Here is a 17,974-nt window from a genome sequence, read left to right as displayed (position 1 = left end):
AATAATAGGGCAATTTTCATTTTAAAGTGAACTACTCCTTTAAGCACCTTGTACAATCCCTGAAGTAAGCTAGCACAAGTTAATATGGATTAAGTGCATTTCCCGTCCATGCCATCCTTAGTAGCCTGAAGGTCAAGAGAAACCTTGGGTGAATTCCCAGCTGCTGGTGGCACTCTAGTGTGTGTGTGTGTGTTTCTTTAAGGCTATGACTTGGCAGCCTGTCACCGATTACAAAATGGCCGGTGTTCACATTTCAATGTGGCTGAGGCAAGGTCATGTTTAACGTTTGGACAAAAGCAGCTGCTCTTCACAGAAATACCCATCAATTATTCTCAGTATGTCAGTGTCAACATATCTGCCTCACAATGAAGTCTCACCTGTGCTATCGACTTACAGTAGGAGAGGCATCTTCAGGTTTGCCAGTTTCCACTGTATGACCTCAAACTGTGCAAACATGCCCAAATGTCACAAGCATTCATGTGCCATTAACACCAATAAAAACCCAATGAGGTACAACAATCCTGTCATCTAGATCTCTGCTCTTGCATAATCTATGGAAGATATACAAGCTTGTTCTCAACATTTGCTCGAGGCCACCAGCATATATTATAGGGAAGGGAAGCCAGACACAGATCTTTCCAGAAATTATTCTTCATGTCTAGAGTAGATGAATATTCGCTAACACCTGTAAACACTTACATGTAATGTAGCCCAACCTCTTAAACACACACACACACACACTTTCTCAGTCACATTCCTGTGATTCAACCCTCGAAGAGCATGAACAGCAGAAGCAGTCTAAACATGTATATAACGTGTGGATGAAGGGAACAGAAAAACACAGTGCTTGCACTTTTAGTCTTCTAAAATACACTCAACTGAGGCACTGGTACAATATTACAAAAGCTTTCTGTCCCCATTTATCACACATAAAAGTGAATTTGTGGCTGCAGAATGTTTTGCACATTGCCTATTTTTTAATAATGTAGAAACAGTTCAAAAAGGGAAAACTTGAAATAAAAAAAAAATAAGATGCATAAATGAATAAGTCTAATCAGTGCAACCCTCAAGTTAAAAAGACTAAATGGTGATTATAATACGTCTAAAGGAGCACATTGAAAGCTATTGTAAAACAGTGGATATATGCACAGTCAAATGCAGCAATTTTCAACACAGCTTGACTCCTGCAAACCACCACGTCTACGAGCAAGTGTAGTACTTAAACATTTCATATTATTGAAATAGCTATAAGGAGAATTTAAGATTTTTTCAATAGTTTGTGGTATGGTATCAAGATTATTTTTTATGGATATTATGGATATCGGTAAGTGGTTGAGGCCATTTAAAAAATCTGACTTCATAGCAAATACCCGTCTAGCATAATAAAAAAAACATTTAACTACTGCCTTTCCTGTAAACATTCACTCTAAACATGCGCAAAAGCTTCGTATTAGTGGTCGACTGATATTGTTTTTTGATGGCCGATGCCAGATTGGCAGATAAAAAGCCAATATATATATATTTATTTGAATTAATATTGAATAAATTAGAAATAAATAATTTAAAAATGAATTTAAGAAATAAATCTCTATATTGAACAGACTTACTTTAGACGGCAACTTCTTGAGTCAGTAATCGTATTACAGTACTTTTCACAAACTGGGGGGGGGGGGGGGGGGGGGGATCACCTTCACTGTTTGCAAAATTGCAGTCTGACAGAAATATTATTAAAATGATTGATTTAATCTGTTTATCTGTGTGGATTAATTTACTCATTCAATCCACTTGGGCTACAATGAGTGGATGTTCGTGGGAATTTCCGCATTATCATCGCAGAACTTGCAGGAAAGTTTTGTGAAATTCAGGCCCTGTTTCTGAGAGGAGGCAGATATACGAGGAGTTCACATGAAACACGAAACTTTCAATTTAATGTTGCTTAACCTATTTATATAACCTTATAGTTATGGAGGTGGTATAACTAGTTTTTCAAAAACAACCCAAACCAGAAGAGCGGGTTAGGTACGAGGTCTAATGTCGTTGATCAAACTCATTTTTTGATCAAACCTGTACACCTGAAAAAGCCACTAACAGACCATGAAATGTTCAGAATGAGCTCATCTGATGAGTAAAGATGGTTCAGGCCATTGTTCTCAGTTTGATTGACTATAAGCAGCAAATGCAAACCTGCTACAAGCATTTCTTGGTGTAATGTAGTGTGTGTGTCCTCTGAGACTGGAGGAAATCTAGGTCAGGGACTGAGGGTTACAGGGACGACAGCACAACAAACAAGGGGAATTTTCAATGGTGAATGTGTAAATATAAATCAAACATTAAGCATTGCATTTTCTGGGTGGTTTATTACTAGCAAATCTAATGAGCTCACTCAAATTGCTCAGAAAAGCGCAAGTAAAACCACACCTCTCTAACGCTATAGATATTCATGAGCACAAAACGAGTTATGCACTGAATTTTAAAACTCATGGTTAAGGGTTTGTGCAAAATAGCAATATTAACAAGTGATGCTTGCCTTAGTAAGAACCCAACTTTACACAATGCCTCCAGTGTCAATCACCAAAACCGTAAGGCAGAACTCTCTGCCCAGTGGAAACAGGAAATGAAGGCAGAAGAGACAGGAAGTGCCCGCAGGATGTTGTCTCAATACTTTATGCACAGCGGATGAAAGGACATTATGGGGGAGTTTTTTTTGGGGGGGGGGGGGGGGGGGGGGGTTCAATTTTATGATATTATTGGTTTGTTTTGTTTTATTTTAATCTGTTAATTAAGAAAGAAAATATTGAAAATGGGATACATCATGAAGGGCGTGGAAATGGATTGAATGAGATGTGGGTCTGAGACGATTTATGACTTATTGTTTCGCAGCAAAACACAAGCCCACCGCCATGCTTCCGCGGCCTTGAGAAAAGGCCGAAACAAGGGGGTTAAAAAGAGTGGCGGGATCGGTTTCATCAGCCACAATGATGAACGAACTCTTGCTCGGAGCACTTGATGCTTTTGCTCAGGGATTGTTAATGTATTAGACTTCTCTATTTGAGCTTCTCAAGCACAGAGACAGTGTGAACGCATGCTTCACCTCTTCAGAAAGCTAGGAGACGTGGTAATCAAACACAGGCAAAACAGACACAATTCAGGCACCGGCTGATCTGATATATATAGTGAACAATAGTGATTTCACCGTATATAGTGATTTCTGTGCATGGATCCGCGTAAACGATAGGGTTGTGCCGATGGACGATATCATCGTCCATCGTGATGGCTGACCGACATCACGATGGTGAGCCACCATCGTGATGCCACGCCCCCACCCTGTGAGACCAGCCCAGTCTCACGGCAGTTCGTGTTCGTGTGTACACCAGTGGTTGGGAACCTGGCTCGCGAGCCACACCTGGCTCTTAGGCAAAAATCATGTGGCTCGCAAGGTCTCTCACCCTTTACCAACGAACGATAAAAAAATTAAGACGTGCGTGTTCAGTGCTGTTCGCCAGTGTCACGAGTCACCACAGCAATCAACTAACCACTTACGTTTCTGTGGTAACCTAACAGTTACAGCTCCTGCACTGGGATTCAAGCAGCTGCTGCTTGTTTAAGGTGATGGCGAAAATCATTTTAGAACAGCAGCGAAAATGTAAAAGTAGGCTATATAAACTTTAATATATCCTTTTATTGAAACGGGTGCTTTACTGTTCAAAGAGACATTTCGAAACATCTCACCCGCTGGCCGCTGGTAACGTTACTTTCACTTTTGCCGCAGAGACCCTTTATGTCCTATAAATGTGTCGTATTGTTGATAATCCGCGCAGATTTCAGTTGACGATTCTGTTTAAAGTTATTAATAATAAAACATGAATGAATGAGAAAGAAAAGAGCAGGATGTGCTTTATATTGAAAAGAAATATTAAAAGCGCGATAAGTCGCGAAAGAGACCTGAATTGTACTGACAGGATGCTGTGCGCGCGCTCCGAGCGCAACACGGACAAGCATAGTCTTTGTCTTCGGTTGCGAGCCTAAACGGCCAAATAAACATAAATATTTCAAAATGCCAAGCCGAGTATTCCCGTGGCGTAAACACAGTAGAAGTAGCTACTCTCTCTCTCTCTTCGTGATGGTCAGCGCGATTCCGTAGCACCCCCCACCCCCCCCCCCCCCCACCGACGATATCATCGTCCATCGCGATGTTTTACTGTAAACATCGTCAACTGCCAATTTAGGGGACATCGCCCAACCCTAGTAAACGACCAAAGATTCTGTGTTATACCGGCCAGACAAGTAATTTGGCGATGTCAATTTGTAAAGACTACGCGCCTGCGCACACATATATTCAAACGCGCATACCTAGACTAAACACTTAATATGCATGTGCACGCCATCAACCGTTTTCACAGATTCACGTTTTTGAAGTTTACGCGGAGATGGAAATATCTCAAAACTTGCACCTTGGAGCCTGTTTCAAAGTCTGTGTTCTCGAGCTCCAAACACTGTTTGTTGTGCAAATGAACGGCCAGAACGCATTCAAAGTTTTCTGTTTTCAGTTAAAACAGTGTCGTGTAAGCGGCCCCTAAGTTAATAACTAATGATCTTTGCAATGGAAGTGAATCAATCCAAAACTAACTTTAGCTGGACAATAACTTTATTCCAGAGCTGCTGTAAAGCCAAAACAATCTCTTTTACTTAAATTTCCTATTATCACTGTATAAGCGCTATATAAATGAAGTTGACTTGACTGGTGAGTATTTCATAAGAGCTCTGCATGACATTAAATGAAATACTATAAAAAACATTCATCCCTGCAGGAACATGAGTAACGATCAATGGCTTGGCCGTACGAAGGCCAGAGAACATCACTGGTCCGATCTGCTAGACAGCAGCGAATCTCTTCTCGTTTTAAACGCGAGTGTGTGCGCATGTTGGCCAGAGACCAATCGCGTGTGCAAGTGTACCAGCGCACATGCCTGCCAGCGTTAGCAAGGCGTGGGCAGAAAATATTACTGTCTCTTATCAGCCAACCCACTCCCTTCACCCTTACATCCACAACATGCTCTCGTCCACCGTCTGCCCAAAGATACCACATCATGCCGTGCACATCCCAAAAAAAGCACCTCATAAGCCTTTCGGTCCTATCCTCAGGAAATGCATCGTTATTTGCAAGCTAAATGCATCGTGCAAATGCGTCTAATACATAATGCAGCAAAAAAGAGTTTAATATACAAGGTTTATGGCTCTAAATTTCTTTTTATTAATTAACCACTTGTAAACTTATGTTCACTGTTCTTAAAAAAAAGAAAAGAAAAAGGATTTGTATTAAATCTATATTCATTGAGTCGAATCGAAAATCGTATTTAGAATCGAAATTCAATCGAGAATGAAAATCGAATCGAATTGCAACATCTGAATCGATACCCAGCCCGAGTGCAGAAAGCACCTCACAAGCCTTTCGGTCTCTGTAAAATGGAAATGCATCGTTATTTGCAGGCTAAATGCATCATGCAGATGCACTGCATTCGACTTCCATGCCAAGTTCTGCGTCTAATACATAATGCAGCAAAGATGTCTGCGGCCTGAGAAAGCACAGGAGCGGTAATGAGCAAACACAAGAAGATGGAGGCAAGAAGACCGTGAGATGAGAGAAGTATTCTGAGTGCTCTTGGGCCTTGTGGGTTTCTCCAGCTCTATGGATTAAGTGGCAGAGACGGTCTCCCTCAATGCAGAACGCACACCGAGAGCCCGCGAGAGAGAGACGGAGAGAGATGGTAAAAATATCAGCTGGATAAATTATGTATTTTTAAATGGAATCGTCCAGAAAATGGAGGACAGAAAGGGTGACGAGTGAAGATGGCTGCGTTTTACATCGACTTCAATACAATAATGATCTCGGTCGCGCCATAACTATTCACTAGCCCTGCCAGAAACAGAACAGATACAAACAGTGCATCTTTTCTCTATGCCAGGTTGTTGAATTAAAGCAGCAGGTAAAAAACGGTCTGTACGAACCCCGGGTTTATAACACTGTGAAATTAAATTCCAGGACTTTTCAAGCACTACTTTTTTGGTGTTCAAGGACTACAATCAGAGATCTCACTCATCAAACAATATCTTTATTATCTCTCAAATTCTGAAAAAGGTAAACAGATCAATAAAAATAAACTAATAAAACAAAATGGTGTGAATAAAGTGCAGCACATGCAATGACTGGTAACTTTAACCATTGAAAGGATACTATGACAAAGATATCGCTTATTCCTTATTCAAACTGATATTTTCTCCCATGAATATATGATTGACCTGAAGAATGAAAGCTGTATCATATACTTGAATATTTATGAGCAATATCACGCTTATAGCCATGAGAAATGGCTCTATATCAATATAAGACGGGTTGCACCGTTGCTTTTGTGTGAAAAGATTGTTTTATCAATCAAATTAAACACTAATTTCACATATATTGTCTTTCAATAATTTAAGCATGCACTTTTCAAGTACCTTTTCAGAAATATCACTATTTTCAAGGGTTTTCGAGGACTTAAATTTCAAATTCTGTACGAACCCAGAAAACCATTAAAATGTTTATTTTATATTTAAGTTTACGCAGTGCAAATTAAGCACTAAGTTTGGCTGTTTTATAAACTACAAAAACAATATAGATTTATAATCAAATCAGTTTACAATCATATTAAATAATTAGTTCACTTAAAAACTAAAACTCTGTCATCCTTTAGCCTACTCACCCTAAACAAACCTGTTTGAGTTTCTTTCTTCTGCTGAACACAAAGGAAGATGTTTTGGGCCCCATTGACTTCTATGGTATTTTTTCCCCTACTATGGAAGTCAATGGGGTCCATCAACTGTTTGAATACCGACATTCTTCAAAATATCTTCCTTTGTGTTCAGCAGAAGAAAGAAACTCAAACATGTTTGAAACAACTTGAGGGTGAGTAAATGATGACAGCATTTTCATTTTTTAAGTAAACTATTCCTTTAAGCAATGGCCAAGATTTCTAAAATCAGTGCAACCAATTTCCTTCCCATATCAACAGTGTATCTTTTCTCTATGCAATGTTTTTTAAAAAACTCTTATAAACCATTAAAATGTTTATTTATATTTAAGTTTTCACAGTGCAAATTAAACATCAAGTTTGGTTGTTTTATAACCTACAAAAACAGTATAGATTTATAATCATATCAGTTATCAATCATGTTAAATAATTAGTGACTAAAACATTTCAAAATCAGTGCATCCAATTTCCTTCCCATATCAGCTGTTCTCGTGCTATTCTTAGGTTTGTTTTCTTTGAGGAACCAACTCTAGCTCACAGAAGCTTAGAAAAACAAAACCCCGTCTCCATCAGCAACATCTTCCTTTCCATGTCATTCCAGCCAGGACTGAGTTTATAATGGCTTTCGTAGCAACTGCTGCTAACACTTCATTATTAAAAAGCACCCATTAAAACGTTACATGTGCGTCCAACTTTCAGGAGCAGCCGAAAGGGTGTTTGTATGAGCTCACTGCGGTAACAGAACAAAGGTCTAACTAGTCCTGTACTGGAACCCGTCCAACTGGGGGAGGAGACCATGGAGAGACCGGCTCAACTACATCAGAAAGTCCCGGTGAACGTGCACGAGGAACAAAGCCAAGAGCTGGACGTATTCCATCAGGAACAGACAATGATGCAGCATAAAAACATGCACAAAAAAAACAACAACAGAGGTTTGCATGGCCTAAAAGTGAGGATTTGAGTCTCTGATGAAAACTGAACGCAATATGTGAAGGGGTATTAATAGATGAAACAAATGCAAAAGCCACACTCCAGTGTTTACGGCTAAATAAGTGTTGGAAACGGTCAGAGAAAGAGAGAGAAACACTGAGACAGGCCAATCAAAGAACGGACGTGACAACACCCCCTATTAGCATTACAATGAGCACTTCAGGCATTGTGTGATGAGAGAGAAAATGGGCAAGGCTTCACGCCTCACAGCCACGTCTCAAAGGGGGGGTGGGGTGTTCTGCCAACAGCTCGCTAAAAGCTTAGAGACTCAAACAACCACAGAACCCAAAAATACAGTCAAAACACTGTCTTACCAAACAAGTTAAACAACACACAATAGAACGAATGGAAAAGCAAAACTAATAAAAAAAATAATTTTACCCTGCAATCACGTTTAAAAAAAAAATGCAGCATTAATGTGCAAAATTCCACATTCAGTTTGGATCAGAGTAAATACTACAGTATTATGATCAACAAATCCCCATAAACAGAGTATGAAATCTCACCCTTCTCAGCATGTCATATCCAATACATTTCCAATTACTGGACTAATGGTTTCTTCATCAGCACTTCTGTCATTCCAGCACACAGTATTGAGGAAAAACAACAACAGTAGCCCACACACACACACACACACTTCCTGTTACCCATAGTTCTTTGCAACAAACTGGCCCCGCCCCCTTACCAGAGTCAGAATCTTTCTGATCTCCATTGGCTCCGACGGTGAAGGGCAGCTTCCTCTTAGGAGCTTTCTCTTTCATCTCTTTCACACCATCGCTGCGGTCCAATTTAGGAGTCTTGTTTGACGAGCCTTTGTCTTTATCCTAGGGGAACATGGGAAATAGTGTAAGTTTAATAGGAAACAGCAAATGAGTAAGTGCTCAAATATTACGGTCAAAAAGAAGAAATGTAGAAGATACAACTGCTTTTATTAGAGCTGGGTAATGATTAATCGCATCCAAAATAATAAAAGTTATATATGTGTGTGTACTGTGTATAATTATTTTGTTTATATACACTTATATAACGGGGAAAAAAAGTATGTTCAAGATGCTGTAGGACATATTTCTGTAACACATTTTACAATTTAAACAGATTATGATTTTATATATATATATATATATATATATATATATGATAAATTTCACCGTTAAAAGTGCTGAGATAAGGGAACCATACGTGTATGTCTATAAAAGCTTTCCTAATGTGACTTGAAGCAACACAGGAGATATTCTGTGTGATAAATACTTAGTGAACACGAGGTAAGAAATTTGAGGAGGGGTTTGAAACAGTTCCAGACCTTTCACATCAACAACTGGAAGCCATCAGAAACCCCCACCATCTTCAAAGCTGCACACACACACACACACACACACACAGTCCTGCCAAAAGCCCACCATTAAAGCCATTCGATATTCAGATCTCAAATACAGCACATTCTGCAAAAACTCCTAGACTACAAACATGCACATCAGCCATACTTAAGAGACACGACACGTACAGGGTAGCTTCATTCTGCCTGTGGTTTCTTAGTACTTTACAGCTAGGCCAATTTTCCATGCTGATGGGTGGGGGGTAACAAGCATTGAATGGATTTAACATGGTAAAATGTATTAAATGGAGTTGAGAGAAGGGCTGGGTATCGAGAACTGGTTTCATTTTAGAACCAGTTCCAAAATTTAGGTTACACTTTATTTTAAGATGACAGTTGTCCTTAAAGGTAGGGTAGGTAATCCTGTTCAGAAACACTTTTTTTTATACTGGGTGAAATGGTCCTTCCATCCTGATTGTAGTCAATACATTATGTGTTTAGAAAAAGGAATGAAAAAAATCAGACCTCTGTAGCAGCTGCAGGACAGTAAAAACTCTGACCAATCACTGCCATTCGGTGCGAATGTAAAGAACCAATCAGATGCCTTCATGTCTCGTGCCCGAGCCCCACTGCGCGCGCTGCCCTGCGTGCACTCATCACATGTCACCGTTCCCGGAAATATTCAGCTCAAAGCACCTGCATATGCAGTCAGCGAAGGCAAACAAGGCAAAAACTACTTCCTCGGACCCTGCCCGCACTCTTGAACGACCTCCTCTGCTTCGCCCTCAACCCCGGACCTGTCCTCGAACCGACGATGCGGTACTTGTCTCCGGACTCGGAGTGTACGTTAGTCTTCATTAGAGTCAACAATGTTTTCATCATGGAAACTCTTACATGCAAAACACCGTATATGTTATGAATCTTACACGAAATTCATCTTCATCACAGTGTAACTGATGGTAATGGAAAAACGTGTATCAATGCAACCTGTTTTTAGTTTTGCCTTATAAATATAGCTTGTTACCGAATGAAACTTTACCATTATCGATATGCTAGCTTGATAGTGAGTACTAAAAGAAATCTTATTTGTTTATATTCATAGTGATAAAGTTAGGTATTTTATTACATGTGATTCTGACATGATGTCACTGTATGTACTGCGCTCCTTCCTCTCCACTCGTCTCAGGTAATAAATGCGTCTTGTTCCAGCCTGAGCGTTTGGCGTCGCGCGTTCATGTGTTTTGGGGGCGTGGCTTTGGAAGGAGCTCAGAAGGGAGGGGGTGGAGTGAATGGAAATAATGAGCTGTGTTTATTGCAGATTAAAAGGTCTACAGTCACTCGATTTTTAAATTTTCTTTTTCAGAGTACTTACATTTTAATTATGTATTGGTATATAAAGACAGTTTAAACAAATTTGGAATGTTTTTTTTTTAGAAAAATGATTACCTACCCTACCTTTAAGTACTGAATAATATTAATTAACTACATGTACTTACTATAGTTACGGTTTAGGGTTAGTTACTTGTAATTATGCATAATTTACTGTTATTACTATAGTAAGTACATGTAATAACGCATAACAAAATAAAGTGCTACAGGAACTTATATTAGTTAGGCTAGTGGTTTTTTCGATGGTATTTTTAAACCACAGGCAAAAGCTCCTTGTGAAAGCAATCTTTAGCCTGTTCATTTTTGTTCATGGTATTCAGCTATAATGAAATGTTTTGCAATAAGACTCAGAATAAATGTGAATGAGAACTACATTTTTTTTTTTTTTTACCTTGTTGGAACGATACCAAACACTAGTTGAGAGTACCTGAACTTTGTAACTGAAAGTATTATAATTTTTTTTTAAAATAATGAATGCACGCAATGGAAAAGAAATGAAGATTTTAACCAGTTCTCTTCATAAGACCACATGTGGTTGTACAAATAATCTGTAAATGTGTGTGATTGTTGAGAGGAAGTGGGACTGGAGCAGCTGGGTCTCTGTCTGCTACTGGCAGTGCTAATGAAGGCTAATTAAAGAGCTCTTAGTGCAGTGATAAAGCTAAAGCTGAACGCAGCGTCGAGCCGCTTCTGCTGCGAGAGCGTCTCCGCCCAGCCCACACACCCCACTGTCATGAGACTATGATGTCATCCACGTGCACACACACGTTTGTTTTGCTATACTTGAGAGGACATTCCATAGGCATAATGGTTTTATACTGTACAGACTGTATATTCTGTTCCCCTAACCCTACACACACACTAACCCTACCTCTAAACCTACCCATCACACACACACCTCTAACCCTAACACACTAACCCTACATCTAAACCTACCCATCACACACACACTAACCCTACATCTAAACCTACCCATCACACACACTAACCCTACCTCTAAACCTACCCATCACACACACACTAACCCTACTTCTAAACCTACCCATTACACACACCACTAACCCTAACAAACACACTAACCCTACCTCTAAACCTACCCATCACACACACACACCTCTAACCCTAACACACACACTAACCCTACCTCTAAACCTACCCATCACACACACACACTAACCCTACCTCTAAACCTACCCATTACACACACCTCTAACCCTAACACACACACTAACCCTACCTCTAAACCTACCCATCACACACACACTAACCCTACCTCTAAACCTACCCATCACACACACTAACCCTACCTCTAAACCTACCCATCACACACACACTAACCCTACTTCTAAACCTACCCATTACACACACCACTAACCCTAACACACACACTAACCCTACCTCTAAACCTACCCATCACACACACACCCTAAACCTACCCATCACACACACACACACACACACTAACCCTACCTCTAAACCTACCCATCACTCTCACACAATCCCCCCCCCCCCCCCCCCCCCAACACCCCACACAAACAACTTTATGCATTTTTTTATTTTTAATAAAACACCGTTTAGGATGTTTTGAAAGCCATTTTAAATACGAGGACTCATGAAATGTCCTCATAAATCCCGTTGTAATACCCATGTCATTATACAAATTTCTGTCTTCATAAATCTCACACACACTGCCCCCTCACCCTCACAGTGAGCCTAAGACAGTGAGAGAAAAGGATGAGAGCAGAGTTGCAGCACGAAGAGAAACTAAAGCTAAATCAAGCAAAAAAAACAGTTTAACTGCTTTTCTCTAAAACCATCTGTGTGATCAGCCCTGTTTACTTACTGGTTTCCTAGCAATGCTTTCCCTCTTCCTCGCTCACGCGCTCGTTCCCTCCCCTTCGCAGAGTCTGATGCAATACTACACAGAATGATGTACATACACACACACACACACACACACCATCTGGGCCTTAAACTCTTCACCAACTCTGGCTCGTCTTGCACCAAAACACTGACCCTCGGACTCAAAAACACTCATGAAAAGAAAAAGCGCCTCAATTGTATTTACACAATGCCATGCTGAATTTCCTTCAAAATGCAGTGGAAAACAACCTTCTACCACACTTATTAATTCCTTTTTTTTGTATACCGAGTGCTGTTTTCATGTTGGTCTTTGTGTTTTGTCTGCATTAATGAATCCTGGGATGGACGCCAATGAATCTCATTAATCTCCATGCTGAACAACCTCAAGATGGTTAAACCTCTTAACTAAGGATTGCCATATTCTCACAGTTTTGCCTATGTGAGGGTAAAAGGCGGTCCGTTATATTATAGCTGTCGAGTTATGAAATCAGGCAGACTCGGGACACACTAAAGTATGCAGAGAAACAGCATCATTTACACAAATGACGTCAGAATTTATGAAAAACAAAGTCAAATGCTATCGTCTACAATAATATAATTTTAACGATGTGCAATCTGACATTATCGAGCAAGTCTCTCACAAAAACACATCTAGAGAGCGCACGCGTACACAGCGTGATTTAGTCTATTAAATGCATAAATAATGCCCTCAATATTCAAGATAAGGGGGCGAAAATACCTCTGTATGTCTTTTATACATCATTTAATACAGTTAATCAATCACACGAAGAGTGCCGTTTTTTCTCCAAATATCAGCACAATAACAAATGTGATATTGGTTTTATACAACATTTCAATAAACAAGAAGTTAATATTAAGCTACTTACATTTCAGACACAACATTGCCTGTTTTTGCTCTATTTGGCCAATGAAAATAGTTCAGAACAAAAGCACAGGACTGATTTGCATCTCTGAGCAACACACGCGGTTTCATTACTGAATGCACAAATCGTTTGAATGAATGATTCAATGACTCACTCATTAGCATTGACTTAATTTATTAATTTTAGTTTCACATTTAAAGTATCTTTATATCAGTATTCAATGTTTTATGATTAAAACATCAAACATTATTTATGCATGTGTAACAGCAGGTTAAACGCATTCATGTCCCTCTGATCTGCATTAAACTGTGTGTAAATGCCACTTCAGATGCAGATTCTGTGTTTCCTCCGCATTACAAAGATGAATTTTGTTGATACTGATTTCATTTGATTGGTAACAGCCCTATTTGTGTCTTATTATTCTAATTTAATTTATTGATTAAATGTAAGAATTTGAGACACAAGATGATGCATCAATTTAATTAGGTGGTTTTATAAAGGTAAAAATGCCAATACGAGGTAAAACAAAAAATCAATTGAAATCGATTGAAAAAGATAATTTCTGACCACAACACAGACCATAAAGAATAGGGTTGGGTATCGAGAACCGGTTCCATTTTAGAACCGGTAACAAATTTCAAAAAACCGGGTATTCGATAAGACGCACGCATTACGATTCCTCTTATCGATTCCTGACTATCTGTTATTTCAAATGTAGGCGCGCGGCAAGCATGTTCATAATAGAAGTGACATGGGCCGTGGGCGCGACGAGCATGCGGTGCGTGGCGCTGGTTTTTGCAGGCGTGCCTATGCCTCGGCGAGATGAAAACATCTCAACTTTTCAGAATGGCGCAAGCGGTGCGCAGGTCAAGTGACAAAAAACAACCGACCTTTCTGTAACATCAAAAGCTCGGCTGAACAGCTGATCATAGCTGAACAGGGCGGGTTTTTATTTCTCATCTCCATAAATATATCTAGTAGCCTAGTAAATGGTTGGTTGCCTAGCAACGACAGACGCCACGGGAGCGCAAGCGCTTGTGGAAAGAAGGAGACGGCTGTGCTTTTCCATGGATTTTTAGACACGATATGTGAACGGTCTCTAATTCAGGAATCTATGTGGCTTAAAATAATTTTTGTTTAGTTTAAAATGGAGATCACGATTACATACATCAGACAACTACTCAGAATAACATGTTTAGTATAATAGTCTATTAAAAAAAACAAAAAAAAACTAGTTTGAATAATTAATTCAAACACTAATTAATTCAGTGTCTCATAAATACTTGTTTAATGAATGAATGATTCACAGTTTTCGAACGAATCTCTCGAGTCTTCTTCAATAAATAATTCAATAAAAAAAAAAAGTCGATTTTTGCCACTTACTGCTGGAGTAATAATGTAATCAACACCTTTATATGAAGAGACTCCTTTCACTTTAGCCATTTTATTGGTTATTGCTTAAAATTGGCAAGAATAAAAGGTAGAAATATTTATTCTTCAATTATTTGCCCTTTTTTCTCCCTCCAAAAAATATTGGAATCGGAAACAAGAATCGATAAGAACCGGATTCGATAAGCAGAATCGGAATCGCTGAAAACGAAACGATACCCAACCCTAATAAAGAATATTAAAAACTTTAGGATTCAGATTTCCACAGCAGTCCTAAACCTGCCAAGATACCAACACAATAAACACACACACAACACAATAACGTTATCGAGAAAATCCCAGAAAATATTGAGATATAGATATTTGCCAATATCACACAGCAATGTGAATATGTAGCTCTTACGACATGACTTAGGATAAACCTTATTCAATGGGTTGCTACTTATCAGCTTAGAGAGGTTATAGGAGGTTATACCAGCAGACAGAGAGAGAAAGTGTGTGTGTGTGGATATAAAAGCAATTTTCCTCACCTTCTTCCCACCCTGCTTTTCCACCATGTCGGTGTTGAGTGGGAAGTCCTCCAGCTGGGGGGTTTTAGCACCCCCACCCTTGGGCATCGTTCAGCTATTGCCACGCCAAACCTCATTCACGCTTCCATCGCATCGTCATCGACCGTCTGTGAGACAGAGAGAAGAGAAGCACGCATTAGCACTTTACTGTCAAGCTCCTTTAAAGGTGCATTGTGTAATATTCAGGAGGATCTGTTGACAGAAATGCAGTATCATATACATAACTATGTTTTCAGTGGTGTATAAAGAGCTTACATAATGAAGCGTATAATAATATGTTTTTATTAGCTTACAATGAGCATTTCTCTCTACACACACCACGGGTCCTGCTTACATCCACATGTGTCTACGGTGGCCCTGAACGGACAAACGCGTTTCCTCACTATGTTGTTCTTCATGATAAGAAGCGAGCTAAAGTCAGCGAATAAAACACTGACATAATCATGAACAAGTAACAATAACATAGTTTTACTGAATATTAAAGTAAACATAATTTCTTAATTTATCTTGGTAAAGTAACCTCATTGTTTAACTGGCTACTCTCTGCTGTTTCAGACGACGACATCACTTCCTGTCGGCCACCGTAACTTCTGTTGGTTGCACTTCACATCTCACCACTAGATGGCGGTAAAAATCACACACTGCACCTTTAACTCAACACACAATGTTCTAAATTTTTCCCCTGCATTTATTGCTTATTTGCAAAGCCATTTAATGCAATATATCTTCAAAAACAAATATAATTTAGGATACAGATCTCAAAAGCACAATAACAGTTTTGGAAGAACGGAATTACATCTGTTAATGTTCTACACAGAGCTATTAGATGGATGTAAACAGTAGTAAAAACTCAACAGTCATCAGAAACTGTGTCACTATTATTACAAAATCACCTGATTAAAGCACACTTCAGATTACCATCATCATGGGCATTTGGTTGCATTTTATTTTCACCTCTCATTTGTATAATAAACATTTCTGGCATTTATAAATTACCATATAAATCTAATGACTCGCTATGGCAGAGGAGATGACAGCATCTCCCAGATTTTGAATGTGGGGCATATTAAAATAACCATTGTTAATTACACACAGAAACTCAAAGATGTGAAAAAGACGTACCAAAAAATGTGTTAAAATCACTAGAAAAATGTATTATAATAATAATTACAGGCATAAATATGACTATTGTATACATCTATTTTCAATAAGGTAATATTTTCTAACAAAATTTTATTACTCTGTGCTCAAAAAACCCTTCTGAATGAAAGATTTAAATGAATAGACTAAAGCTTTATGAAGGAAATCCCACATTTAAAATGTTTCATCATTAAAAAAAAAAACTTACTTTTTGTAACATTCCAATTTATATAAAATCAGTCAACGCCACAATTAGTCAAGATGTTGTATACTTGACAGCCCTACTGCCAACAAATGGCATGATTTATGTCTTCCATCGTGAGGATAATGTAGACCAGTTCATCTGATGACACTGATCTGCAGTCAGTTGTAGAAAACTGTTAATCTACATAAATCTTTTTTTCCCCATAAGGATAAACGACACATTCAATATACGTTTTAAATGCAACACCAACACTTTTCCAGAATCTGGATCGTTCCCCAGAATGCATTTGATCCAGTGAAACAAGAAAACAATTAAAAACACCAGCTAAGATTTTGAATGCATTTCCATACACCCCCAAATATAATTCAGAACATTTCTGGAAAAATTTAATAAAAATACTGTTTCTTTCCTCTTGTTTACAGTCCATAAATCAAGCATGGTGATTCAGAAGCTTATAAACAAAACAGCAAACCGGACACAGTCACGTACACACAGATCAGAGCTCCCGGCAAACCGATAAGATAAAGATATAAAACACTAAAGCGCAAGAGCACTGCAATTCATTAGCACTGCAGGGAGGAGACGGCTGCTGCACGAGATTACAAGGGAGAAATCAATTCGTTATAGCATTCCAAATAGTGCAAAGACAACCCATATCGATGCAAAGTTTTTGCATCAAGGCTTTGACAATATGGTATTTTGAACAAATGCATTGGTTTAATGTCTATAATGGAGCACAGTCATCTTTTTCTACTCATTTGGGAGCAATTTCTATACTGAACGTTCTCTATAACAATGATGAAACAAACAATCTCTATAATACACATTCAATTTGCAAGAAACGTCACGTGAACTACAATCATGCCCAAATGTTGTGAAAGTGCACATGACGAGAGTGACTTAAATCACCCTCGACGGAGATCTGGAGGAGTTTAACCAAGATGTGTAAAAAAAACGTAACATTGTGATATTTTGTTGTAAAACAATGTCACCAGATGATTTGAACAGCTCTAATTGAAAATAATTAATCATTCAAAGAACAACTGGGGTGGTTTTGTAGAGTGAATCTGCATAGAAAATTACAAACATGGATAATTGCATTGAAATAAGCAGTGCTTTGCGTTTTCAGGAAAATCTAACTGTAATCAGGTACAGTAATTTAATAATCAAATGTAAAATAACAGTCTCCACTGTCTAAATGAAATATAATATTATAAATGAATACAATTTATCTTTTTTTAAAGGTACTCTTTTATTGTTTGATCACCACTGGTGACAAACAGCAGCGGGTTTATTAGGCTGCTGTCCCTTTAAGACGAATGCACAGATCCAATATAATGATACGCATCCGTTTTCTTTCTCAATTGTTTACAACACATAACTGACTGTGTTTATAACACATAACTGACTGTGTTTATAACACATAACTGACTGTGTTTATAACA

The 17,974-nt window shown here is 38.7% G+C and overlaps 1 protein-coding gene and 1 long non-coding RNA gene across 3 annotated transcripts in view; both read right to left on the bottom strand.

Moving 5' to 3' along the window:
* The window catches only part of ankrd11 (ankyrin repeat domain 11), a 157,147-nt gene that overhangs the window by 18,781 nt on the left and 120,392 nt on the right, over positions 1-17,974 (bottom strand). For both annotated transcript variants that reach the window (XM_082160878.1, XM_082160879.1), the window contains exons 3-4: positions 15,146-15,291; positions 8,464-8,602 (exon numbers count right to left, since the gene is read on the bottom strand). In XM_082160878.1, the coding sequence (XP_082017004.1) occupies positions 8,464-8,602; positions 15,146-15,232 (226 nt within the window). In that variant the 5' untranslated portion in view covers positions 15,233-15,291. The remainder of the gene's footprint in view (positions 1-8,463; positions 8,603-15,145; positions 15,292-17,974) is intronic.
* On the bottom strand, positions 5,295-8,457 carry LOC309492225. Its single transcript, XR_014203482.1, has 2 exons — positions 6,924-8,457; positions 5,295-6,751 (listed from the first exon to the last, which is right to left on the bottom strand). It is a non-coding gene; the product is annotated as an uncharacterized lncRNA (long non-coding RNA).

The sequence above is a fragment of the Leuciscus leuciscus genome (genome assembly GCF_965113295.1).
Source record: "Leuciscus leuciscus genome assembly, chromosome: 2".
In the NCBI taxonomy this organism is placed as follows: Eukaryota; Metazoa; Chordata; class Actinopteri; order Cypriniformes; family Leuciscidae; genus Leuciscus; species Leuciscus leuciscus.
Note: the sequence above shows the minus strand (reverse complement) of the source record. Positions and strands in the feature narration are given on the sequence as shown.